The sequence below is a fragment of the Camelus ferus genome, chromosome 11 (assembly GCF_009834535.1).
Source record: "Camelus ferus isolate YT-003-E chromosome 11, BCGSAC_Cfer_1.0, whole genome shotgun sequence".
Lineage (NCBI taxonomy): Eukaryota > Metazoa > Chordata > Mammalia > Artiodactyla > Camelidae > Camelus > Camelus ferus.
Window position 1 is genome coordinate 74,375,961 of NC_045706.1, and position 27,816 is coordinate 74,403,776.

The 27,816-nt window shown below is 47.9% G+C and overlaps 1 protein-coding gene and 1 long non-coding RNA gene across 2 annotated transcripts in view; both read left to right on the forward strand.

The window, feature by feature from the left end:
- Positions 1–1,847: 1,847 nt before the first annotated feature.
- The window catches only part of ACTN2 (actinin alpha 2), a 64,386-nt gene continuing 38,417 nt past the window's right edge, over positions 1,848–27,816 (forward strand). Inside the window, exons 1-2 of the mRNA XM_032491921.1 lie at positions 1,848–2,064; positions 26,767–26,881. Coding sequence (XP_032347812.1) covers positions 1,939–2,064; positions 26,767–26,881 — 241 coding nt within the window. The 5' untranslated portion in view covers positions 1,848–1,938. The remainder of the gene's footprint in view (positions 2,065–26,766; positions 26,882–27,816) is intronic.
- Positions 2,085–12,704, forward strand: LOC116667301. Its single transcript, XR_004324166.1, has 2 exons — positions 2,085–2,595; positions 3,267–12,704. It is a non-coding gene; the product is annotated as an uncharacterized LOC116667301 (long non-coding RNA).

A 27,816-nucleotide genomic window follows, 5' to 3' on the forward strand; every position in this document is an offset into this window, starting at 1 on the left:
CCCCCCCCCGCCCCCTTACTTCTGGAACTCTATCTGATGCCCTGTGAATTGTGAGGCTTTCCACTCTGGTTAACAGAAATGGGAACTATTCCTAGCCCTCTGTGAGCTCCAAGAGTCATTCCTTCTAATCCTTTCAGGTGCTTCTTTCCTCCGCCTCAGGTGTTTTTAATCCCATGCATTCACTGATGAGACTCGAGGGAGACCCTCTGCAGCCTCCGGGGTTCTCTCTTTGCACAGCTTTCTCTTCTTCTGCAATCAGCTTTAGGCAGTAAACTGGGGGAGTCAGACTTCTCGTGTCATTTACTTCCTGCCTCTCAGGGACCATCATCCTTCCTTGCCTGATGGTCAAGATCTTAAAAAGCTTTGCTTAATGTATTCCCCCCATCCCTACCCCCAGATTTTAGTTGTTTCAGGCAGGATTGTAAATCTGCTGTCTTTTAATACATCTCATCTGGAAGCCGAGGTCCTCACAATTTTTGAAGCCTAATGTTAACAGTTTTTGTAATTGTTGGTCCAGTTTCTAATAGTTTAAATTTACTCATACACTTCTTTGGAGATTATGATTTTAACACAGAATTTAAACTTTAAACTTTGACTTTGAACCCAAGCGATTAGCTCAGTCACTCTTTCTAAGGAACTTTGTCCCATCAACAAGTATTTGAGCACCTACTGTGTAGCAGGCACATTTCTAGTTGCTGGGGGTTACAGCTGTGAACAAGATCCCTGGCCTCATGAGGTTCATCTTCTAGTGGGTATGTCTTAAAAAATGTTCGCGTGATGTATTTGCTAATTTGTCAAGCCTTTCTGCAGGAAGCTCAAAACAATAAAACTAAGTGATGTAAAAATTCGAAGGAACAATGATAAATCCAGACATACTTTCAGCTTGAAACCCGTCAACAAATTGTTAGCCCTGAACCACAGTTGCATCTGTGGGCAACTGGCATGCAATTTGGACATGAGGTGCGGGAGGCAAGTGCGCTCCTGCCTGTCAGCTAGCCTCTGGATTCCCAGCACCTGACACAGCGTCTGGGTAAAAGAAGGTGCTTAAAGCGATGACAAAAATTCAACCTCCTCTTCAAGGGACCTCATCTTGGCTCCTGCAGGGGCATGCCTGACGGGACACAGCTAGCCAGCACCAAGGGATGAAAGGGTTAAATGCGAAGCATCAGGGGGAGATGGAAATGTAACCTGAAGCAGGCTGCGGTCCTCCATTGTCAGTTCTTTTAAATTTACGATCGGCAGGTGAGAGCCGACACTTCTGCCTTTGCTTTGGTTCCTGACTTTTTTTTTTTTTTTAACAGGGTTGGTCCAAGTCCCTTGCCTTGATTTCCCCAGGCGGGGGCAGGGAGGAGAGGACGAAGAAAGAGGGGCTTCTGTGGCTGCTAAACTTCACTTGTTTACGGTCGTAGTATGTGTGTGGTGTCTCTGAATACGTGGAAATCTACGGAAAACGTGAACATGCCGGACAACTGGGACGTACCGGGGGCGCGGTGGGGGGTGGGTCAGGGCCCCGGGCCCCGGGCCCCGGGCCCCGTGCGTGTCTCCTCTGGTCCGCGCGCGTCCTCGGCTCCGCTCATCCGCCCGGGCGCCCGCGAGCCGGAGGGTGGGCGGGCGGCGTGGGCCGGTGCCGGCGGCCGCCGTGCGCGGCGCGGCGCGGCGCGGGGGGCGCGGGGCCGCGGCGCTAACGGGCCCCGGCTCGGCACGTGCGGGGAGCGGCGGGGCGGGGACGGGGGCGGGGACGGGCGGGGGCGCGGCCCGGGCGCCACGTGACGGGCGGCGCGGGTATTAAGCGGCGCGGCGGCGGCTCGCAGCCCGAGCTGGTGCTTCGCCCGCGACCCAGCGCCCCGGCCCGCCGCCCCGAGAGGACCGCGCGAAGGTGACCCGCGCCCGCCCGCCCGCCCGCGTCTCCGCCCGCCCGTCCGCCGAGCCCCGAGCACCATGAATCAGGTCGAGCCCGGCGTGCAGTACAACTACGTGTACGAGGATGACGAGTACATGATCCAGGAGGAGGAGTGGGACCGCGACCTGCTCCTGGACCCCGCCTGGGAGAAGCAGCAGAGGAAGGTCAGCCGGGCCGCGCGCCGGGCCCTCCCCGCGGGGCGCGGGGGACCGTGCGGACGGGTGTGGATGGGGGGAGGCCGGGGGGTTCGGGGGTCCTCGTAGCCCCGCGCCCCGGTGGAAAGGAGCACACGTCCAGGGACGGGCAGGAGACGGCGCGTCGTGGGCGCGCGTGTGCGTGGGCGCGCGGGTGGACCGGGAGACTTCTCAACCAGGAATGTCGAAGGGAGAACGGTGCGTTTCTCTTTGAACCTGCTTTAGGCCAGCATCTGAAAGAGGCTCTGCCCGTCTACCCCTTGAGTCTGTGACCTTGGCCACAGTTGTGTCTCCTTACCTCCGTACCCCCACCTCAGTATCTCCCCAAATGAAAGAGGTCGAAGGAACAGCAGCCTCGTTCCCGTTCGCATAGGGCTGCCCCCAAGAGGAATTGAAAATCGTTTGTGGAATGTTTGGGGCTCCCTGGAGAGGGATGCTGTGTGAACAGTCACCCACCCATCAAACAGCAGTTATTTCACACTCTATTTATGGTTCATTGAGGTAAGCACCCAGGGACGAGGGAGTCAGCCAGCTCTAAAAGTTCCCTGCCCATCTTGCTTGGCGCTCTCCGGGGGCCCAATGGAACATTCCACTATTGCAAGGTTTCCTCCTGATCCCCTTGGCTGGAACAAGTGGGGAGTGCTCACGGCCCGGAGCCTGGCGGGGTCAGGCATGTCAGCACAGACCTGCTCACCCCGCCGTGTGATGACAGCGTTGTGGCAAAGGCCAAGTGCCCTGTGCTTTCCCCCCTGTTTTTCTGGGGGTGGGGCAGAGTGGGTTTCCCTTCTAAGGGCCTGCGCCTCAGTGGATGACCTCCGTTGACCATATGTGTGCATGGGAACGCTCTGGGGCTGCCGCCGTGGGCCGTTGTCTGGTGCTACCTGGGGAATCCGTGTTTTGACTCCACTGTCAAACGCATGCATCCCATACTCCCCGAAACAGCGTTAGCTGAGGGAGAGAGGGCACTCTGGGCAGTTATCAATAATCGTTTGGTTTCTTTTTTTCTTTTTCTTTTTTTTTCTTTTCTTTTTTTTTTTTTTTTTGGTTATTTGTAAAATAACCATGATATCTTCAAATGAAGATTTTTCTTTTGTTGGCTAGTCTCTCTCCTAAAAAAATTACTGTAATTATTTTAAATACCTAATTTCGGTCCATTTCATCCTCCACCCTAGTTTCCTAAGACTTCCATCATCCCTACAGTCTTGGAAACAACAGAGTGACATGTGGAAGCTGAGTCTACAAAGGAAAATAAAATGCCAAACCTTCTGCAGTTTAAGTGATTTCCTGTGAGGGAAACGCATGGCCTGAGGATCATTAATGTGTTATCTGGGCTAGTGAAGGATCATCAATCAGAAAAAAAGTAAAAAAAAGAAAAAAAAGAAAAAGAAGAAAGCTTTAATTTTTAGCACTGAGCATTTCTTTTTAAAAAAATTTTCCCACAATTTTAATTACTATACTTTTTCATGGATTTTTTTTAAAAAAATCCTGTCTTTGTTTCAAAGATTTTTGTTTTCTTACGAGAAACAGTAAAATAGCTAAGGAATTAGACAGGCAGTCTGCTCATCATCTTTGAAAGTAACAGTCTAGTCACTGGTTTCTGTTGATTTTTTTAAATTATGGTACATAGCAGGATTGAGTTAATCTGTGTTTCCAAAGGCCACATTGACATATGCCTTTTGTCAAATACAAATTTTGTTATATTCACAATGTTTTTGGATATGATTTCATTGTAACTTTTTAAGTTTGGGGTTCCAATATTGTGAATGTATTGTTAAAGTTGCATAGCACTTGAAGTATATTATTACGAAGCAGACGTACATTCTGATCCCAGTACAGTGCTAAAAAGTTTAAAGTGAGAATTCCATTCTTTTCTTAGATAGATAGATAGAGTGTTGGAGACGTTGGGGGAAAAACAAAACAGAGCCAAACGTTCCATTAGGACACAGGCCTGAAGAGACCAGAAGACACTTGTGCTTTTGGTCCAAACCCACTCAGGTCAGTAAAATAATATTGAACTGTGAGCTCAGCACAGCCGGAGCAGTGGCCTCTATTTATGTCCCATGAGGCAGGCTGCTGGAACAGGACGAGGATGAAATGCCATTGTTTCTATTGTGGGCCACCTTCTCCACACTTGCCATTTCAGTGATATGCTGGGTATGAGGTCTGTCAACAGATGCTGGTAACACATGATGACGTCTGTGGTGTTATAATGGATGCGGTGCCTAATTATATCCACAGTTCAGAGAGTCTCAGGGGCTGTGGTAATCCTTGCTCTCTGGTGTGGAATTCCTCCCTACAGAAGGACTTGGTACAAGTCTAATGCTGTGTGTGTGTGTGTGAGTGTGAGTGTGAGTTGAGAGAGTTTTCTTTTACATAAAATTAACCATTACATTTTTTGGTGGGGGAGGTAAATAGATTTATTAATTGTTTTTTAACGGAGGTACTGGGGATTGAACCCAGGACCTCGTGCATGCCAAGCATGTGCTCTACCACTGAGCTGTCCCCTCCCCTACCGTTACACTTGGAAGTGTACAGTACAGCCATGTTACGTACAGTCACACTGTTGTGCAGCCCAGATCCACAGCTCTTTTCATCTTGCGCAAGTAGGCTCTGTATGCCCAGCAAACAAGCACTTTCTTTTCCTCCCTCCCCCCCGCCCCTGTCAACCACCATTCTACTTCCTGTCTCTACGAATTACTCCCCCAGGTACCTCCTGTAACTGGAGTCATACACTGTTCATCCTTTTGTGTCTGGCTCATTTAGCTGAGCATAATGTCTTCCAGGTTCATCTGTGTTGTGTCGTGTGACAGAATGTCCTTCCTTTTCAAGGCTGAATAATATTTCTCTGAATGTGTGCACCACATTTTGTTTGTCCATTCATCCATCGACACACACATGGGTTGCCTCTCCCTTTTGGTTACTGTGAATAATGCTGCTGTGATCGTGGGGGTCCAGACAGCTCCTCACGATCCTGCTCTCAGTGTTTTTTGGTTGCATACCTGGCAGTGGAATTTTGGAATCTTGTGGCAGTCACTGGTTTTCAATTTTTTGAGGACATGTAGTGCATTTTCCAAAAGGAGGCCATTAGAAGATGTTGAATTTACCTTTTCAAAGTGCTCCCCTTCCTTGTTTTGGGGGTGTTCAAGAATATGTACCGTCACATGAAGTAGGCCTCTCTAGTGGACTTTCGGTGTTGGGGAGCGAGTGTCTCCTGGAGGCAAGGAGCGCTTTGGGCCGTGAGGTCAGCTGCGGCCTAATCGGGAGCTGGCCGGCCGGCGCAGCGATGCTGGCTATGTGAGCTATCTCCGCACTGTCCTTCACCGCCCTGCCAGGCTAGAACAGACCTTTTAAGGAAATGGCTGTGTTTCGCTATGTGAAGTGTCCTTGCATCCTTAATCTGTGTCAGGCTGGATGGTGGATAAACGTTTCTACCTGTTGTTGCCTTCAGAATTCTGATTCGTTGTCGTTGTTCTGAAGAAACCCAGGTTCTTCTGCACACTCCCAGTTCAGGTGGACGACTCACCGTCCACCTCTGAGCACCTGCTGCCTGACCTGTCATCCGGGCTGAAATGTGGCCGCGTGGGGCCAGGCAGCGTGGAAGGAGGCTTGTGCGGGCGGGTCCGGATTAAAGGAGAGCCCGGATCCTGCCAGCTGCCCCTCCGTGTCCCGAGCAGCAGCTGCTGGTTACTAAGGCACAAGGTGGAGGCTCCTCTCCCTGGCCCGGGGAGGCCGCTCTTGCAGGACATTTTCCCGGGGCGAAAAGGCACTAATTGTTCCATCAAGGTGAACGGTTAACGAAAAGCTCGTGAAACATCTCAGATTCGTAAGCCCCAGAGGAGTCTCAGCTGTCCGGTGCTCTCTGGTCGTAATCGTCACTAAACCCATCGAGTTTCTTTTTCTTCAGCCAGAAGGTATAGCTAAGTGATCCCTGTCTTTCCTGCCTCCCAGGGTTTTTCGGAATCAAATGGTCCAACTAGTTTATGTCCAAGCAGCTTTGTCCACCGGCAGTGATACTACGATTATGGTTATCCTTGTGCAGCAGACGCCTGTTCGTGTCATCAGCGGTGTCGTGGTGATCAGCACCCTGCTTGGACTTGTCAGGGATGATGTTCATGATCTGTTCCTTAGTGACTTGGATGTACTTTGTGTGTGTGTGGTGAAATGCACATGACATAAACTGTACCATTTTAACCGTTTTTAGGTGTGCAGTTCAGCGACAGCAATCCATTCACGTGATGGTGCAGCTGTCCCCACCGTCCATCTCCTGGACTTTTCCACCCTCCCCAAATGAAAGTCTGTGTCTGTTCAGCAGTAACCTCCCAATGCCCCCCGCCCCCAGATTGAATGCTTAGGACGTAAGGAATTGTTTTTTGTTTTGTTTTGGGAGGGAGGTAATTAGGTTTGTATTTGTTCATTTAATTTCTAATGGAGGGACTGGGGATTGAACCCAGGACCTCATGCATGTTAGGCAAACGCTGTACCGCTGAGCTGTACCCTCCCTCTGAGAATTGTCTGCTACTAAGTGCCAGGTGCTTGCTGTGTAAACTTATAGGTAGTCGAGCAAGGGGAACCATTGTGGGCGAGACTCATGGGGAGAGGGCTTCATAAGAGGCTGGAGCTTGGGGTGGGCCTTAATTTGAGTAATAACTAAATATTAGCGGAGTGGAGAGGGGAAGAGAAACAGAGCATTCCTGGCTCGAGAAATAAAGTCAACAGCTTATTATGGGTTTATTTTAGGGGGCGGGGAGGGAGTGGTAAGTGGGACGTTGTAACAATAATGTGTTTATGTGACCCTTTAGCGCTGTCCAAGCACCCTCACATCTGTGTTTCATGGGACCCCCTTCTCCACCCTCTGAGACAGAGCTGAGGGGACAGGCTTAGAGAGGTAAGAGAGTAGGTGGAGGAGGCAGCCAAGGGGGCTCCCAACACCCAGCTCTGCAGTCCTGGGTGTATCTGCTGTTCACCATGTATCTGAGGAAGTAGACGGAAGACGTGGGCTTTCCTGAAGCTAAAGATGCAGATTCAGATGGAGAGAAAACTGCATAGGTGAACTAGGGCCAGGTGATGGGGGACCCTGGCTGCCGGGGTAGGTGTGGACTTCATTCTCCAAGCACTGCTGAGCTCTGGGGGGTTTTGAGCTAGGAGGAGCCATGCTTAAAGCAGAGTATTCTTGGCAGAATAAATCGGAGTGGGCACAGGCCTGAGGTGCGGGACCCAGGCAGAAGCCCCTTAAGGGACCATACCTTGGAAGTGGTGGCTTAGAGAAGCAGTGGTGAGGAAGGCATCAATGTGACAGTGATCAGGAGGGATTGTAAAAAGTATTACATGACCCCGTGTTGTTCCATAGCACGCTGTTGTATAAATCCAGCTGAGAAGACACCACCTCACCATGAGCAATCCTGGACTTAAAACTCTAGAGAGTGGTATTGACAAGTAACAGGCAAACTAATGTGGAGAGTCTGCTCGTCCACCAGGAGGCTGTGTCTGGACGGGAAGCCAGACGTTTACCGATGTGTCGGTCAGTGCAGTGCATGTGTCTAGCCTGTGCTGTCCAGAGAGAGTTGTGGATGGGCAGGCTTGTAAAGGCGGAATCTTGTATGAGCCCTAAGACGCCTGCCCCAGAGGGACGTTGTTCTCTAGACTCCCTTGGCGGCGAGGGAGAACCTCAGGGGCAGGAGTGTAAGATGGAGCAGTCTCTCTTTGCATCCTCTTTTAGACACCGTGATGTGTCCTGGGGTCTGCCCTACCCCTTCAGCCACGTTCCCCCAGGAAGAAACCTGACCCCCAGATAAGGTTTTCCTAGAGCGTGGGAGAAGGAGGAGAACTCTTAGCTGGGAGGTGTAATTAACGCGGCTTCAGAGACCTGTCAGGAAGCCCTGCAGTCGGTCGGTTGCCGCAGCTGGGAGACACCTACGGAGGCGGCGCAGCCCCGGGCGGGTGGGGGAGCCCCCGCGGAGCAGAGGCTTTGACGCGGAGGAGCACGTTGGAGGACAGTCAGAGCCGCACCGCTGTTGCCCTGGGAACCGTGGTGCTGATCTCCGGAGAGAACAGAAAGCGAAGGTGGGGGAAGCTTGCTAACTACTGTGCTAGACGAATTGCCAGGGAGGGGAGATCGTGAGGCCAAGAAGTGGGTCTTTCTAAAGAAGTCTGAAGGATGCTTTTGACACCAGCACCCACCTGCCTGAGCACGTGTGTGCACAACGCCCCGCCCCCCAGTTTTCTAGATCAGAAACTAGAGGCACCGAAGAGCGGGACAGACATGGGGCGCAGGCACGGCCGCTCTTGCTTCCATCCAGTCCGCTGGGGCGGGGCTGGAGAATGGAGTTGACACCCCCTTGGGCTTTCAGGAGCTGCTAGCTTCGTCCCAGGGACAGGAAGGTCCGTGAGAAGCGCAGAGGAGGCACCCCAGTTCACCATGGCTGGCGGAAGGAAGAGGAGGCATTTCCAAGGCCCCTCCTGCACGTTCCTCGCCGCGGCGCGTGGGAGAATCTTCCTCCCTGGTACCCAAGTGGGGGGCCTGGAAGTCACCTTGACGCCTCCCCCTCTCCCCGCAGTCCTCGGGGCCGTCCCCTCCTCCCGTGACTGACGTGCCCTGAGGCCCTCCTGCCCGGGCGGAGCGGCCGCCCTGCTCCATCCCCTTCCACACCTCGTGCTCCTCTCCCGGCTCTTCTCCCCGATGCTGCAGGGATGTTCTCTCTAAGACGCAAGCCTGGTCACGGCACCCCGCTTCAGGTTCCTCTGTGGTTCTGTGCCGCCTTCAGGAGGGAGCTCAGCCCCTCTGGCGGGGGTGCGGGAGGCCCGCTGGGCCGGCCTGTGTCTGCTCCTCCTCCCGCCGCGAGTTCTCACGGAGTCGAGGTGCTGGGCTGCCCCTGTGCCTGACCCCCGAGTCCCGCCTCGCCCTCCCGCCCTGGGAGCGCTTCCTCCTCGAGGACGCGGGTCACTCGGTCTCGCCACCCGCCCGCCAAGGACCGTGAGCAGTGCCCCTCTCTGTCCCCGCCCCCACACCTGCGCAGAGGCTGCACTCGCACTTGTGAAATAAGGACTTATGAGTCATATTTCTGAAAAGACCTTAGTGCAGTGAACTTTCTTTTTTGCAAGCTTTTTAACTCCTTGAGCTACAGATGTATTAACTGCAACTCGTACTTGTAGCCTAATGCCTTTGAAAAATGTTTTCTCAAAGCGTTCTCTCAAGTTCCCCAAATGATGGACGCCTCTGGCTTAGTTCTTATGCTAAGACTGAGCCTACAAAGATGAGCTGTTTAATTAAAAAAAAAAAAAAAAGACTCACAATTTAGACATTCAGGGAATTTTAAAAAAATCCAACATGTAGATTGATTTAAATGATACAAATGTGCCATCATTTTAATAAACAAAGTTCTGGTAACCTAAATTTGATTTGAACTGATGTTTTTGTCCAGATTGACAGCCTTTGCCCACATAATAAAGAAAATTCCAAAATTCACTTATGATGCAGACAAGTATAAATTTAAACTTGTGTTTCTGCATGTGAGACACAGTAAGACGACAGTTTTTGGAAGACGTGGAAGGCTTCCCAGTCGTGGAGTTGGAAAGGAGGGAGGCGATACAGGTGGTTCTGCAGAGTGTGTGTGCCTCGGGGCAAGAGTCAGCCTGAGCAGCCTTGGTATGAGCCAAATCCCAGACGACAGGGTTAGCGTGGCTTTGAGTCGTCCTGTTTTGTGTGTGTGTGTTTTTGCTGAGGGATAAATGTGTTAGTCATCGTCTCTAGAAATGACTATACAATGAAAATAGATTCTTGTTAGCATCCGTTACAGCCTTTTCATTAAAAGGCATGCTATCCTGGAAAAAAAAAAAAAAACAACAAACCAACTCTCATGTATTAGTGGTTGTGAGGACCAAATGGACAAGTAGGTGAATATGAGATTGGGGGAAAATGCGAACAGTGTTCAGTATGGAAGGTATGACTGAGTCTTATACAGATAATTAAAACTGAGCCTGGCAAATCAAGAAATCCTATTAGAGTCATGAGGAGTCTTTAAGTTACTTCATTATTATCGAACAAGATGTGAAGATAATAATTACTTCAAAGATAGATAATCTATCTCATTGCTTTTTAGTAGGATTTTAAGATATTTTATATGTACTGGGTTGAATCCTATGACATTTTTACTACTGACCAGTTTGACCTTCAGAAATTGCAGTTTCTCATTGTGGTTCAACCCGGTGAAACCACTGTACTGCCCTCGTCCCACTGTATTTGAGGTCCACACAATAGCCAAGCCCTGAAAGTGAATTCAAATCATTTCTAGGTTTATCTCTAGTGGCTTTGTTGTTCGTCTGGGTTAATAAGGGAATGGTTACGTTTTGCAGAAGCTAAATATGTGAGATTTGGACTGAGGGCTTGGGAGCTGATGGAAATACCAGGGAGAGGGGTCAAGCCCACAGATCGAGGCTTCGGAGCTACCTGCTCGGAGCCCGTGGGGCGGTACAGCGGGAGGCCTACCTGGGAGGCGCGGCGGTCAGCTGAAGTCCGGGCGGGGATTACCTGAACGTGGGTGAAGATGTGAATTTTTTGGATGTCTTGGAACCCCTGGAACTGTTGAAATGTCTTCAGTTTTCTTCCTGGAGAAATCTCACCTTGGTATCCCATTGGAACCCCACCAGTCTGTCAGAATCTGGCATTTGAATTGGTTTGGTCGCTGGAACAGAAACCCAAGGATTTGGCATCTTGGAGATCAGTTATGCTTTCACAGGAAGTGAAAGGCTGTGAGAAATTACCGTGGTGGGGTGCTCACGTCTGTGACCTAAGATCCTGCATTTGGAGTGGCCAGGGAGGGGCTTGACTGAGGAAGACTTTATTGAAAATTCGTGAGGATTGCTGAAGCAAGCAGTTTTGTGACTGAAAAATACTCATTCCATGTTAACATACCAAATGTAGAATTTAACCACAAAGTTGGTTTCTCTTTTCTGTTTTATCATTTATAAAACTAAGGAAGTGAAATGAATTATTGTCCTCATTTAGGTGTTTTGTTTTAAGGTTTTTTTAAAAAATATGATTGGTATTTTTGGATGTTGGAGGGTATCGGTCATGAAGACCTTTAGAAGACACGTACAGAGTTGTAATCAGTTTGGAGATTAGCCATAGAGGGTAATATTTTTATATCTTAAAACATGCCTTTTGGAGGGGAGGCGGGGGTGAGGATCAGTTCAGGCTGGAATGTGGGGAGGAGATGTTAGTTGGAAAAATGCAAGCCGTGTGTTTTACATTTTGTGCACAGTGTAATTTCTCTTCTGTAGTTGCAATTTATGAAATAGGAAGTGGCCGATGATTTCATTGCATACCTTTCCTGTTAAATTTTGGGACAAAAGTTTTTTTTTTTTTTTTTCAGTATAACAACAAAAAGTATTCCAGTAAGATAGTGAAAGTGATATTTTAATATATGGAGTTTTGCCAGCTGATTAAAAAAAAAAAAGAGGGGAGGAGTGATTTGGCACATGGTCCCTAGCATCCTAAGCCATTCCCTCTAGACACAGCAGCTATTTCTTGAGAATTTCAGGGCACCATTTTCACCGTAGGTATTATTTTATTCGATCATCACAACAGTCTTAAGAGATGAGTATTGGGATCCTCATTTTTCAATTAGGGAAGTAAAGTGACTTGCCTGAGGGTGGTCGAGGGTGGGGAAGTGGTGGCTGCAAAATGCGGACAGAATTTGGTCTAAATTACAAAGACATTCTCTCTTACAACTGCAGTTTTATAAAATATGGAGGGTGCTAATTATTCTATTGCATATTTTGGTCCCCAAGTGGCAGAGCTAAATTTTGGAACCAGGCTGCTTCGCTCCAAAGGTGGTGCTTTTTAACCACTAAACTTTTTCCCTTTTTGTTGCTTTCTGCTCAGAGTTTTAACCAGCCACCCAGACCAAAAGCCTGGAATTGAGTCTTTCTCGTTTTTCACTTGTCCAAAACCTACTGCCCATGTGAAAGAGTGTGTCTGAATTTTGAATTTCTAAACGGCAACTGGGGGAACACCTGATAAGAATGAGAAGGCTAAATTTTGAGATGTGGAAAATACTGTCACCCCAAAGTTTTCTCCCAGTCAGGCTCTGGCTGGTGCTGTGTCCCGCGGAAGTGCCCGAGGAAAGGCCCAGGAAACCTCTCGAACGGAGGCTTGTAGGACGGGCCGTTGCAGGCACGTCTCTGGGATGAGCCGCTGGGCAGTCTGACGCAGTTCCAGAAGAAGCTGGTGCTCAGATGCCTGAGTATTTGAATCAGCCCCCTTTTGGAAGCAGAAAATGAGACTTCAAGGGGCGAGCGCGGAGATCAGTCCCCCTCCTGCACCGTGGTGCCCTGGGGACGGGCGCGCTCTCCCAGGTTTGCCAAATGGCTGTGCCCAGGACTCCCTTTGCTTTCTATGTGAAAAATCCTGCTTTTCTTAGATTTCTTTAACTTTTCAGTATGGAGCAGGTCAAACATACCCAAAAGCCGGAGGATGTAGGATGCAATGAGTCCTTCTAAGTCCCGCTGGCCAAGGAAAACCCAGGTGTCACCAATAGGGGATGTCTGGTTATTTTTTTCTCCCCAGCTTTATTGAGGCGTCATTGACAAATAAAAAATTGTACCTATTTAAAGTGTGTCCAGTGTTTTGATAAACGGGTACATTGTGAAATAACGACCAAGGGATCTCCAGTTCTAAAAGGGAAAAAAAGTGTTGACGTTCAAGGAGAAATTTGGAAGCAGCACCGCCGGTAGGCTGACAGTTGCCTTCCCTGTTTTGAAATGCCTCTCTCCTCCCTGCAGACCCCACGCTGTCCGGGGACCCCTTTGGGCTGCGCCGGCCCCTCCCCGCTCTACTTGGGCGCCTCTCCTACCCTCCTGCTCCTAATAATTTCTCATGCCGTTAATGTTATGATTGTCTGTTCCTAAAAGCCAAAGAGCGCCAAGATGTGCCCTTCCAGAGATCACCGATATTTTAAGGATGACCTTTTTAAGACAGCAACGCTGTTGTCTGATTCTGGAAAGGACCCTCATGGTGAGTTTCAGGCTTGAAAGGAGAAGAGGATGGACTTGAGCTAAGAGAGCACGTGGGGCAGAGGGGGAGCCTCTGGACGTCTGGGACCCTGGTTGTGGCCCCGTGTAGGGGCAGGACCGATGGGATCCACGCAGTGTGTTAGGGGCTTCTCTCCTCCTCCTGCAGGCGCACCCTGTGAACCCACCCTGTAACCTCCGAGTTCATCCGTCTAGGCCTCTTTTTGCTCCTGCGACACCGCTTTTACTGCTTGGAGTGGCGAGCTTGAATTTGAGACAGGAGGTGGAAACGGTGTCTTAAGACGCTGAATTTGATCCTTCTGCATCTTTATTTCCGCCTCCACCCCCGGAGTGCAGCCGGAGGCAGGAGCACAACAGACACTTGAAGGGTTCTTGGGGAGAGATTATTTTTAGGGGCAGTCTTGCCAAGACGGCTTCCGGAGATTTTATTTAGACACAGATCAGGCCTCCACCTGCTCAGGTATGTGGATTTCTAGGGGAGCTCTGGAAGGGATGGGGGGCTCCCTGCATGCAACAGTTCTAGGCCACCTCATTCTTCACAAAGATTCATTTCATTTTATTTTTTCCCCTCAGCTTTATTGAGATATACTTAGGGGGAAGGTATACCTCAGGGGTAGAGCACATGCTTAGCAGGCATGAGGTCCTGGGTTCAATCCCCAGTCCCTCCATTAAATAAATAAACAAATAAATAAACAAATATATAAACCTAATTGCCTCCCCCCAAAAGAAGTTAACACAACATTGTAAGCCATTGTAAACTAACCATACTTCAATTGAAAAAAAAGGAGATCTAGTTGACACATAACACTGTGTAAGTTTAAGGTGTCCAGTGTGTCACCCATCTCTCAGATTCTCTGCTGTTTATCACAGCACATGAGGAAGGAGGGTGGAGTGGCTCCAGAGGTAAGTGATCCTCCCTCCAGGTTTTCCCAGGACACTCCCAGCTGTGGCTGTTGTCCCAGAGGAACTAAAAATAGCATCCCCTTTTACTCTCACACGTGGTCCAGTTTAGACTCCAGACTCTGTGGTCAGTCAGTTTGGAGGAGATAGACAAGGTTAACAGAAGGTTGACACCCAACTAATTTATGTATCGGACACTAATGCCTTTTCTTAAGAACTGGCCTAGAGGGGGCCGGGTATAGCTCACATGGCAGAGCGTGTGCTTAGCATGCGCAAGGTCCTGGGTTCAATCCCCAGTACTTCCAACAAAATAAATAAATAAACCTAATTACCTCCCTGCTACATAAAAAATAAAATGAAATAAAAAATGGCCTATTTCTGAATTTGACAAAAGTGCAAATATTGGTGAAATGAGAGTTCTAAAACTTCGATAGATTTAAATACCAGAGTCTAGTCATTTCTGAATCTTCTAATTCGTGAATCCTCTAGAAGACCATGTCCTGCAGCCAGCGGTGGGAGTGAGCCCTGTGTCTCCGGGGGAGTCGAACCACCGAGCCCGCTGGAGGCCTCCCGAGGGCCGGGTTCCCCTCTGAAACACGTGTCATCGCCACACTTTGGGTACTTTGTGTGCTACCTCTGTCGTTTTACAAACACTCTGACTACGCAGACTTCAGTGTAAATTTTCCCTTATTTCCGTGAGACACAGGTGGGGTGGAAACCGCTGGAGTCCTCTGGGGAGCTGGTGGGGAGGCCGGAAGAAGGCCGTCAGACGTCCCCGGTGGGTGACAGTGGGTTCTGTTCCAGGAACTGGTATCTGGGTGACCGGGTACTGAGGACTCCCAGAGATTCCCGTTCTGAGGCCCTAGGACTCAGACAGCGTGTTCCTTCTCCAGGAGCCTTTTAAATGTGATGTTACAGTAGGGATTTCAGTATGAAACTTAAAAAATCTCGTGGTAGCACTTTGTCGAGTGATGCCCTGCAGAGAGGTGGAGTCGCTGGAGGACACCCGATTTAAGTAGTCTTTCTTTTTCGGGTAGAAACACACAGGGTGGGTGACGTCAGGCTAGCCAGCATCATCACAGACGACCAGGGAGGTGCGGAGAGGGTGGCCTCGCAAGCCGTTTATACTTGCCCCGATTATCCTTTCAAGATACGGTTTTAAATAATCGCCTAAGTTGTACGTGGTCGCTGCGGAAAATATGCATAAGAAAGTTTAAAAAGTCGCAGCATAGAGAAAACTAGGGTTACTGTTCTGCCGTGTTGCCTGCCGCGTGGCTTAATGCTGTAGCGTAGAAGCATATGTTTACGTATTTTATCCTGCGTAACTGTCTAAACCGCTCAGGGTCTTTATTACCTGTTTTGATGAACACTTTCCACTCAACATGAGCCCTAGGGAAGAACTTTAAAAAATCTTTTTTTTTGAGGGACTGGGGAGTGAACCCAGGACCTCGCACATGCTAAGCACTCGCTTTACCACTGAGCTGTTCCCACCCCCTGGGAAGAACGTCTTGTTGGAGGAAATTGCAGCCCGGTCCCCTCCAGCTCCCCTGTTTTTGGCCCTTCTGTTATCCAGAGCTTTTCCCTCATGGAAAGCAAACCTGTTGATGTACCTAATGGGTGGCTGGTCCTCACCCAGAACTGTGCTCTGGTCCAGAACGCCAATGCAGAGAGTACGGTGTGTTACAGAGCGCTGGTCTGTGCAAAATGAACACTTCGGTCCCCCTGTGTGGGCAGCCGTGTATTTGGGTCCCTGAAAACAGGAACAGAATGGTGAACTCGAGCGAAAGAGTATTGACTTTGCTGTGTGTGAAGTACAAGCTGCTTCCCCAGTTGCCGGGATGGGCTGGGGGGCGGAGAAACATCGGTGTGCTTTTCTTGAAACTTGAGTTCGTCCTCAGAAGGAGATTGGTACAAGCACGGTGCCTGTTACTGTTGCCTACAGCCGAGCAGCAGTTGAGTCTGCCCGGTCACAGAGCCAGGACGCCCCATAATTACCCAGGCTCCAAGGGGACAGGTTATTTTGGGAAGCGTAGCTCAGGAGCAATTGTATGTAAGGCTGTTTTGGGGAGCCTTAGATGCTCGCTTACCAGAAAGTCCTCAGAGGAATTCTCCACGGAGGTTGTGCCAGCCTGGGGGAGGCAGGTGTGACCCCACAGAACTCCCAGCCGCTGGCTAAGTCAGGCTCTTGGCCTTGGGACATCTTTCAGCTCGGATGACCCGGGTACCAGTAGCTTTCATGTGGTTCTTTGAGCTTACCGTTAAGAAATTAATACTTCAGAGCAAAAACGACTTAAACTTCGATTCTGTAGATATTTGGTTTGGTTAGTTTAACATAGGCTTTTGGTCCTAAAATAGTTTGGGAGGCATCTTTTTCTAATCTTCACCTTTTTTTTTCGTGTAACAGTTAAAACGAGGAGTTTCATCAAGATCACTTGTAAACTGTCCTTTAAAAGACAGAATGCTGTAACATTATTTTATTTTTTATTTATTTTTTACTTTTTTATTTTTAGTTTTTTGGTTCCTTTATAATACTTTTTTTTTTTTTTAAATAATTGAAGTACAATCAGTTACAAAGTGTCAGTTCCTGGTGTACAGCACGATGTCCCAGTCATGCATATACATACGTATATTCATTTTCAGTTTCTTTTTCATTAAAGGTTATTATAAGATATTGAATATAGTTTCCTGTGTATTTTTTTATGATGAAGATGTTGTTTCAAGAATTTTAAACCATCCCTTGGAATTAAAGTGGAGGTGGCGTGGATGGTGGACTGGGTTCGGGAGACAGTGGCTCAGAGAAGTGTTCGATGTCCTTGCTGTGTTGCTCACCTCCACCTGGGAGATTACAGAGATGAAAAGGAGGGGTCAGGGGAATGAGTAACAAGGACTCCTGGAAGTGGTAATAAAATGTTTGTAGGGAACTTCCATGAGCTGGGAGGAAATTAACAGGCGGAAATGCTTTAGCTTCAAGATGAACGTAAGACTTTTTTTATGAAACAGAGAAAAGTGCTAAATAATTCAACCCAAATCCAATATTATTTATGGCAACCTGTATAAGAGGGAACACGGGGACACACGTTGGGTTTTAAATGGAGAGTTTGACATGAAAAAGGAATGCCGTAAGCTGAGCCTCTGGACAGCTGTCGTTTCACAGGACAAGGGAGGAACGGCAGGTTTCAGTTAGTGTGGTGTGTCGTTCTTGCGTGTAGTCACCATCTGCCTCCGTCAAAATCAGTAATGTTTAGACCAGAATAGTGAATATTTTAGCCTATTTGAATGTTGACTTCTTTTTAGAAGAAAAACTATTACAAGGCAGTTTGTACATAAGGGAAAAATCAAGACTGTGAGACAAATGTAAAAATAAATGCATGTTAGAGATGTGAATTAACGGACCGAGAACACCGGGGACGAGTTACAACCTGTTCAGAGGAGAAGCAGATGGGCCACGTTTATAGTTCGGAGTAGAGAAGTTCACATCTGGATGGTGCAGACCTCCCTGTGGGAGGAAGGAGGGTGGTCCTGACTGAACACAGCGCGTCTCTCATCTGTACGCAAGACGAGACAAGTTTGGGATGGATGGAGTTGCAGAGTAGCAGAGAAAGGGCCGCCACAGACCTCCCCGTCGAAGCTCAGAGTCTCCCGAGCATGAAGTACCTTGTTTAGCTGTTTCCTCGTTCCAGAGGCCACAACGTTAATCTCTGCCATCCTTTCTGGGAGTTCGGGAGCAAACTCCACATATCACACAGGTCATCCCTTAAACAAAAACAAGTCTGGGCTACACTTGGCTTTAAAACAAAAAGGGAAAACTGAAGAGCATCTTTGCCCCGGTTACACAGCCTCAGCACAGAGTTTTGAGTGAGTTTCTGAACCTCCAGGGACTAAATGGAAGTCAGCCGTGTGAGCCCGGTGATTGAAGCCTCAAATTCATGATTAAAACCAGACCTGGCTAGGACTGTCTTTCAAGTGCTGGGAGAGCCATCTCTAACCTTCCACTGAAAGTGTCGTCCATGAGTCTGAGTCTATTTTGAGAGACCCTTTGCAGAGAGGCTGCCTTTTATTTTTTACGAAGTATTTTTTGGGAAGCAAGATTACTGAGTCTGGTTTTTTTTTTTTTTTAACATTTAAGGTTTCTCTAGTTAGGTTTGACATGATAATAATAATTTTTTAAAAACCTGGAACTTGGATAGAGACAGAGTTTTAGCTTTATGGTGTTTATTTTTTCAGTTAAAAATTTTGATTGCTGTCTTTTTTTAAATGTCTTCTGATTTTTAATAGGTTTTTTTTTTTTAAATTAAAGTATAGTCGGTTTACAATGTTGTGCCAGTTTCTGGTGTGCAGCATCATGTTTCAGTCATACATGTACCTACATATATTCCTTTTCATTATAGTCTATTGCAAGGTAGTGAATATAGTTTCCTGTGCTGTACAGTAGGACCTTATTGTTTATCTATTTTATATATGGTAGTTAATATCTGCAAATACCAAAATCCCAATTCATCCTTTCTCACCCCCTTTTCCCCCGGTAACCATAAGTTTGTTTTCTATGTCTGTGAGTCTCTCTGTTTTGTAAATAAGTTCATTTGTGTCATTTTTTTAGATTCCACATGTAGGTGATATCATATGGTATTTTTCTTTCATATGGTATTTAGAGCGATAAGTACCATATGATTGCTGTCTTCTTTGATCTGTCCCGGAAAGTCTGTCAAATAAGATGTTATTTAACGAACAGTTACCGAGTGCCACTGTGTTCCCGGCACCGTCTAGAACACAAAACCAAGATCCCCGCTTCTCTGTGTGTCACGGCCATGGGTGTTTTTAGACTGTTCCAGGTGGTGGTGTCACACACCGGGTATTTCTGACAGGCTTTTCCCTGCTTCCCTTCCAAGTCCTTAAAGGTTCCGGTGGTGACAGCCCCATTTGAGCTGCCAGTCGGCTTTGATGCCCTTAACGAGAGGTCGAGGTTGTTAGGTGTTCTCACACTGGCTCGAAAGGGGTCCTGCCTCCTGCTTGCGGGCGGTGTTTGTGGGGATGAATCAGTGGGAGAAGGCTGCCCCTCTTTTTTCCTTCTTACTTTGTCTTTCAGTAATTAAGTTTCTGTTTGTGAGCTTCCCTGGTGCTCAAGTTACCAGCAGCTTTTGGTACTGATGAGGTTCCAACTTATTTATGACTGAAGTCATAAATATTAAGCTTGAAGTATTAAAAAAAAAATCAAATGGGCACCAGCTGTGCACGTGTGAGCCCGGGCGTTGTGCCTGCTGGGCGCTGGGCCCGCTCGGTGCCACAGGTGACGGAGGCAGGACCGGAGGCCGCTCTGCTCATTTTTGGTTCTTTGATTTAAAATATGTGTGCTTCTCATATGTGGAATCTTAAAAAAAAAAAAAAAAGACACAAATGAACTTATTTACAAAATGGAAACAGACTCACAGACACAGAAAACAAACTTCTGGTTACTGGAGGGCAAGCGGGTGAGGGGATAAATTGGGAGCTTGAGATTTGCAGACACTGACTACTACATATAAAATAGATAAACACTGAATTCCTCAGTTTCTCCTGCACAGCACAGGGAACTGTATTCACTGTCTTGTAGTGACCTACAATGAAAAGAATATGAAAAGGAATATATGTATGTGTATGTACGACTGAAACATGATGCTGCACACCAGAAATTGATGCAATGTTTTAAAGTGACTATACTTCAATTAAAATAAAATAAATGCATGTGCTTGCAGGCAGGTAGAAGGCTGGGAACCCGTTGTGGACATCCAATGGAATGTCATGGAATTTACCTTTTTACACGGGTTAATTTTATGGCTCATTTTATCTGGTGTGTCATGAACCCAGTCCTGATTCGAAGGTAGCCCTTTATATGAACGTATGTGAATATATATATTTTTTTTAAATGCATGGGTAAAGTATTTTTACCCCCTTCAACAAAAACTAGTGTTCTGAGCACCTTGTGCCATGAGGAAGTTAAGATGTGCCGGGGATGTCCTTGGTTCTTTGAACGGCGGGGTGGGTGCGTCCTTGTGTCAAACCAGGAGGGGTGGAGACCTGGCATGGTTCTGGGCTCCTGCATCACAGCCATTCTTGCACCCCGTTTCTGTCCGCGCAGCAGCCGACTATGAGTCTATGAAAGATGCTAAGCAACAGGTTATGCTTGGTTCTGGGAGCTGGAGTGTCTCCTGTGCTCAAGTAGACGTACGCCGTGACCGTGGCTGGCTCCGTGCAGTGACTCCCTTCCCTTTCTCTTAAACCCCAGAGCGCCTCGAGTTTCTTTGAATTGCCATCACTGACCACTGTTCTTTTGTGTTTCTATAGAATTTATATTTGCAAAACGTTTCCCCATCCTTTACCATTCATCATACTTCCCAGCCAACCAGGAGAATGAAGTTAATAGTGCATTGTTGAGGGGAAGAAATAGGCCACAGGAGAGACGGGCCGTCTTGCCCGCACCAGACCCCGCGCTGGTCACAGACCAGGCTTCGGCTTTTAGGGCCGTGTTTCTCAGGGACTGCTAAACCAAGCTGTCGCGTGCTATGTCATCTGGCAGCATCTTGGGGACTAAGCAGAGATTTGTGGGCGGGGAGTAAAAGGGCTGCCCACTGTGTCATTAGACGCCTGGTTATGCAAGTTATGAGAACACGCGGGCCCCAAACGGACTTCCATCTGGGAATTGATTGGAGCACGTGCCGCACCCTCGCAATTCACACTCAGACTTGCATACTTCTTGCTCTGGTTCCATTTGTTAAATGTTGTGTGTCGTTGCAGAGTGTACTGGGTGCTTAACCTGGAAGGTCTGCAATTTTTTCAAGAGCACATGATTATTCAGTGTTCCGTGCTGGACACACAGGCACCGTTGTGAGTGACTTCTGGGTCCGGAGAACACCCGATGTTAGTGTTATGGAAACGACAGGCCAGTCAAGAAACAAGCACCACTCGGAGGGTTGGAGTACTCAGATGTATTATACCGGCGGGCTCAGAGGGGCTTCTGCTCCAAAGCTCTGAGCACCTTCAAGACGTGCACATGAGGTTTTATAGGGTAAAGTACAAGCTTGGGGTATTCGGCCAATAGGCATGGAACAACTTTAGCAACATTATCATCACGAAAGTGGAGGCAGGGAGGCAGCAAACCAACATTCCAAAGCCAGATATGTATCTTTGAAAATCCAGTTGGCTAGCAAAAAAACATAAACAGCAATCCAACACTAATTAACTTAGATTTACAAGTTAGTCCAGCAGAACTCAGATCAGTATTCCAATACTTAGAATTGTTAGCCCAGGCCAGCCTCTCCTTCACATTCCTAGACTTGTGAGTTATCTTGTTAGACCAGCCCAGCTTTTCCTTCACATTAGCACAGGCTCCAGCAGAGACACTTTGTTAATGCTTTCAAAGATGGCTGAGTGTCTGAATCGTTACACTTAAGGTCACTCTGCCGGTGTCTGGTGTGCTCCCGGAGTGGCCCATTTCTCCGGGCACTGGAGCGTTTGCAGGGCTCACCCGGGGCAGTTCCTCCTGTGATGCGCGGGTCGGGGTCTTTCTGGCTGAGGGGGTGGGGAAGCTTCATGGTGGACCAGCACATCCACCTCCGCCAGCCACATGGGTGGCAGGGACTTCCACCCTCTCCCTGCCCTTCCTGAGGACAGCGCCCCTTCCGTAAATGCTAGCGCTGCCCCTCCTCTCTTCCCCAACCAGAGGGTTTACAAATGTGCGCATCTTTCTAGATGCCCACCCCCCCACCCCGCCACTTTTCAGTTATTTTAAAAGAACTAGGAAAAGTGATTACAAGGAATCTTGGCAAATTGGGAATTTGTGAAGTGGAAAAGAAAACACTATCAAAGTGATTGTTGTAAACAGGAAAATAAATGGAGCATTTTCGGAAAACCAGCAGAGTCATGGTCATCAGTAGTTTTTTGTGAGGGGCTGTTCGGTGCCCTTGGGGTAGTTCGTGGCAGCCGGCCTTCGTATTCCTTCTCCTGATAACCTTGTGTGTGTGTGTGTGTGTGTGTGTGTGTGTGTACGCACACATATATATTTTATTGAAGTATAGTCAGTTTACAATGTTGTGTCATAACCTTTTGAACTGTTTCATAAACTTGATCATGACAGTTTTATTATTATTATTATTATTATTATTATTATATTAAATTTGTAGCTGGGAAAGTGTCAGGACATGAAGCACAGATAATTGCATGGTGTTGGAGTCAGAAAAAGAATCCGAGGCCTGGGCCATGGCTGTGGGCGGGACCAGGCTCTGCCTGACCTCCCGGCTCCCTCTCGGGGGCGCTGCCCCTCCTTACCTGGGTGAGTTCTGTTTCATCCAGAAACGCCCTGGGCTGTAATGAGTCCCCACATCAGGAAATGGGGTCTGAACTTGGTATTTTATGTAGTTACTATGAAAGTAAAAGCTCATTAACAGACTGTAAAGGAGATTGACAGCTGTTGTGTTGTCAGATTTTTGTTTGGAGAAAATGGAACCATAAATTGAACAGGGTGGTCCTACAGGGGCCAGCCCAGCCCAGGAGCCTTCTTGCTGGAAAATGGCATGAAATGGACTCGTACTCAGAGAACCGTGTCCAGTTCCGGGCTGGCTCTTTTGTCCTCGTTTGTGTCTCCAGGTGACAGTCTCTTCCAGGCAGAGATGCAAACCTGTGTTACTGAAACAAATGTTGTAAATACTCACAGCTGGCGCTCATTTTGATGGAAAGACCTTGTCTTCCCGTCTCCCTTTGGAACCATCTGCAGAGCAGGTTACGTCTCTAGGCTGAGTTAACTTATTACTTAACTTACGAAGACACCAGATACAAACGCCTAGTGTTCAGTGATACAGGCTTATCTCAACGTTTCAGTAAGCACGGAGGTGCTTTTTTGGCATTAAGCACGTTGGGCTGTTTGTCCTGTTGTACAGTTTGACTTCGAGAAGCGCAGTGGTCTCACGGTTCCTGTGCACTTGGGACTCGGCTAGTAAGTTCTTCAAGGAAGAAGGTGCGTCTCTGAAAGAGGTGGGTGATTCTCGCCCACAGATACTCTTGGGAAACTGCTCCGACTGGCATTTTTCTCAGCTGCCGTGTCTCGGGAGTTGAGGAGCCTTGGCTGGGCCTCTGGATCGTGTTCAGGAACATGACGGGGCAGCGACTGCTGGTGGGTGAGTGTCCTTCAGACTTTCCACGTGGAAACATAGTACTGTGAGTCACGGGCACATGGCCTTGCCCCCCGGGCCCTCTGCCTGTGCTCTCTATGGACAGTTTCGGTGCCATGGCCAGGGAGGGGCCCGTATGGGCAGGGAGGCCAGTCTGCACCCACAGGACTGTCCATCCTGGCCAGTGGCTTATGGTCTATGATTCTGGATGTTTCCAGAAGAAATGCTAGTATTTGCTCCCGTGACCTCAAGAGTATACGTCGTGAGACAGTGACTTCCACACCTTTGCATCTTTCTCTCTGTGTCTTGAACACTTGTTCTCTTCACTTTGTCGTGAGCCTCTTTGGAGGGCGAAGAGGACTGGAAGCATCAGCCTTTCCTGTCTGGAGGAGAGTTCCCATCTTAGTTCCCTCTTTGTGGCTCAGAAAGTTTTTTTATGTGCTTATTTTCAAGATGCAAAAAGTATATGCATTTGCCACTGGGTGCCCAGGAGCCGGGAGGGAGCCGTCCTCTAGAAGAGAGGCAGAGGAAGGTTTGAGTTGGAGGCAGGAGAGGAGGTTGGGGGACCTCAGAAGTGACGAGGCTGCTTCCGAGGTGAGCTGTGGGCTGGAGAGACAGAGGCCTCTTTCCTCGATGGTCTGAGTCTGGTCCACAGAACACTGTTTCTATTAAGAAAGGACCCTGCCTAGGCAATCTGGGTTTGAACCAAGGAGCCTACCTCCAAAACCATGTGGACCTATTTTGGTTCCAATTCTGCTCTCCAAGATTTAGTTCCCAGGGACCTGAAAGATGCCAGTCGCTATCACACAGAGGAAAAAAAAAAAATAACCCACAGAGACACCTTTAGGTAAAATGTGTGGGGTTTTGTACTGCTGTTATCGCGGTTGTTTTTATCTCCTCCATGATTGGCAGGCTTTTCCCAGAAGCCGAGGACAGTGGAAAATGCATAGGAACAGGCTCAGTCAGTAATTAAAACTGTAAATAGAATGAACATTAAACATTCTAACAGAGCTGAAAATTCCTTTCCAGCATGCACTGGCTTCTTTGCAAGCGATTATCACAGAGCTGTCGGGGCCCTTTTCTGCATGTACACTGCCTAGTCACCCCCTTTACTGGCTCTTTGGAATAGTTATTAAAGAGAGGGAAACTTCGTTAGACTTAACTGAATCAATTACCCTTTCAGATTAAATTCATTCTCTGGATGTGCACTGTTGAGTCATTACCTGTGGTCCATTGCCTTCGCTGTATGTGCGCCTATAAAAAGGTGGTATCACGTAGACTTTCCCGGTGCCCTGTTGTGGGGGCAGGAAGCTTGCGCTGATTTCATGAACAGCTTTGGGGTTCCTTCCGGAAGTGCTTCTGACCTGCTTTCATTATGAAAGGGCTTAAATAACATGGTAACGAGGTAAGGTGATTGACACCAGCAACATTTGCCTGTTTTTTAAGTAGAAGCTAGAGAAAGGCAGCTCTGTAAATATTTTATACCATATTTTTCCCTCTGTCAATTCCGTTTTTAAAAATCATAACCTGCTATTCTCTTGTGCGTTTCCCGAAAGCTTACATATATGATTATTCTTAAAACAACCAACCAACCAACCAACCAAAAAAAAAAAGCTTTAAAGCAGTCTGGCTGGCTGAAAGTTGGGCCTGAGGTATTTTTCACTGTATGAGCTTAGTTATCTGGAAACAACCTAAATGTCCATCCATAGGGAGCTGGTTACATACATAATGGTAGATTCACGATGGTGGAATACTATGCAGCCATAAAAAAGGGGTGGTCTTTGCTGATACTGAATGATCCCTAGGTTATATTTTTCTTAAAAAAATATAAAAAAGCCAGGTGCAGAACAATGTGTATGGTATGATTGTGTGTGTGTGTGTGTTGTGTGTATGTGTGTGTTGTGTATGTGTGTGTGTGGGGAACGTCATTGAAGAGACACATAAGAAATGGAATCCATTTGTTGTTCTCTCTGGGGAAGGGAGCTGGCTGGCTGGGAACAGGAGAGAGAGGGAGGCTTTTCATTTTACACCTTCTCATGCCACTTGAATTCTGAACCAAGGTAGGAACAGACTCTTGTTAACACTCTTAACTTCAAAAACCAGGATTTGATTACCTAGATAGTGCTGTCCGATAGGACTTTCTGTGATGCTGGAAATGGTCTGTGCATGTCTGCATCCTCCAATACAGTAGCCACCTTGTGGCCTTTGAGCACAGGGAAGGTAGACTGCACAGCTGAGGAACTGAAATTTTAATTCCCTTTAATTTTAATTAATTTACATTTCAATAGCCATGTATGGCTAATGGCTACCATATTGACTGGGTGCAGATCCAGAGTGTATGACTTCGAGCATCTCTTTTGTTTAGACCTGACTGAAGTTTAGATGTGTTTTAGGAGAAATAATGATTAGTTTAGGCTCTCATGATAAAATTTATTATTGTCAATCCAAGAAAATGCCTACATTTTCCTTTGGCCCTAGAATTGAATACCATCACATAGTTCTTGAAATAAGTGACTATTCAATTTGAAAATCCTTTTTATTACCCAGGAAAATCGTTTTTATGGAAACAGTGTCTTTTTGTGGTCTTCCTGGGAAGAAGTCTATTTTTAAGGGGTTCGTTCCCCCCCCCCCCCCCAGAACACAGGCCCTGTTTGTGTGTCTCCCCCCAGCACAATGTGCCGGGCACTTTGTTCCTGGGCCCAGCAGCTGCTGTGTGACAAGGGACACTTTGCATTCCCAGCCAGCAGCTGCCAGAAGCCTTTTCTAATCTGGTTTTGGCAGGAAATAGTGCACAAGTGGAAGCCAAGTTAAAAGAAGCTTGAAAAATAAACAGAGAATGACTTTGGGTGCCGCGTTAGGATATAGTTCATCTTGCCGCTTAATATGGCCCTAAAATCTGGTACCATGACTGGACTGTGAGCCCTTCCGGGGCAGGGCTGTATCTGATTGTCTTTGGAATGTGGGGTCCAGCCCAGGGCCTGGAATATGCCAGTAGGAGGGTATTGTTATTATTATTATTTCTAATGACTGACTATACTGCAAATTTATTTAATTGAGTTGGTTAACTAGCTTAGAGCTGTTGTTCAACCAGGATAAACTGGTTGTACGTAATTAGTGGTTATGGGTCCCTCCCCCTCCCCGTTTTTTGAACGCCACCCGCCCTCTGCTCTAAAGGAAGACATTTTGAACATTCTTTACTCATTATTTATTCACCCGTTCTGCAGGGGAGCTTATTTCTGCCATGTGCCGGGGATCAGCACATCCTCGTTTAGTTTGTCTCTCCTGCAAAGTGAGAGGTTTTCAGAAGGCGGGGGCGTGGGTAGGTGTCAACGTGGTACCTTTTAAAACTGAAGGCAAAAATTCCTCAGGTTGTTTTACCAAATAAGTGACTTTTTTTTTTTTGTCTCCAAAGGGGAAATTTTTACTAAACTCTTACCTCTGGGCGTCAAATCACTCTTTCCCTCAGACTCTGCTTTCTCTAAAGGTCCAGGATGCTGCAGCCTCCCAGCCTCCCCAGCGTGAGCACGGTGCCAGGCGTGGTCCACATGGAGGGGCGGGGCCTGCGTGCTGGCGGGGCGGGTGCAGCAGCGTGTGTTTCTTGTTGCAGACCTTCACTGCCTGGTGCAATTCCCACCTCAGGAAAGCCGGCACTCAGATCGAGAACATCGAGGAAGACTTCCGGAATGGCCTTAAGCTCATGCTGCTTTTGGAAGTCATCTCAGGTGTGTCTGAAACGTTTTCCGTAGGTGTTGCACCCCGTCTTATCCATCTACTTCTACGTGTGAGCAGATGCATCTGTTAGTAAAAAGAAGCTCCCTTTGAACCTGGCTGGGCAAGAACGTGGTGTTATTGGCAAAGAAAACTCTTCCAAAGAACAATCCGCCTGGACTTATTTTTCTGTTCTAAAAAAAGAATGAATTCTTTTGAAAACTGACTTATCAAAATGATGTGTCTGAAGGGGGAGGGTATAGCTCTGTGGCAGAGTGCGTGCTTAGCATGCATGAGGTCCTGGGTTCCATCCCCAGTACCTCCATTAAATACATACATACACACATGGATAAACAAACAAACCTAACTACCTCCTCCATGCAGAAAATTTTTTTTAATAAAGTAAAATGTTTCTGCCACCCACCTCGAAACCGAATAGGAGAAGAAAAAATTACATTAACATGATGACCCACCACGCTGCATCTCCATGCCTAGGGAGTATTCCAGAAAGCGTCTTCCAGGCCAAAAGCCAATGTACATGTTGGCCTAGCTCTGGACACGGGGGCTGAGGTCCCTGAGGAGTTCTGCGTTGCCCTGAATCTCAGCGGGCGACTGAGACTGTGGGTCCGATCGGCCTTGAAGAGGTGCGGTCGGGAGGGATGACGGCAGGCTGAGATCAGCCCGGCAGCCACCTCCGTGATTTGGGCCAGGCTCCCTGACTCCCCCTCACAGTGGTCAGCAGCCCCAAAGGCTGCAGGGGCCCCAGCCAGCTTCTCTCTTACTCATTTATAAGTTGGCTCATAGACCAAACTGGACCCTCCCAGCAGATCTGAAAAGCGTGTGGCCTTCACAGGACGGCTCCCCTCGGGTCCATTAGGTCTCGAAAATGCTGTGGTTTGCAGGAACCGGGGACGGGAAGGGACTGCGCCCAATTTCCGTTTAAGGAGAG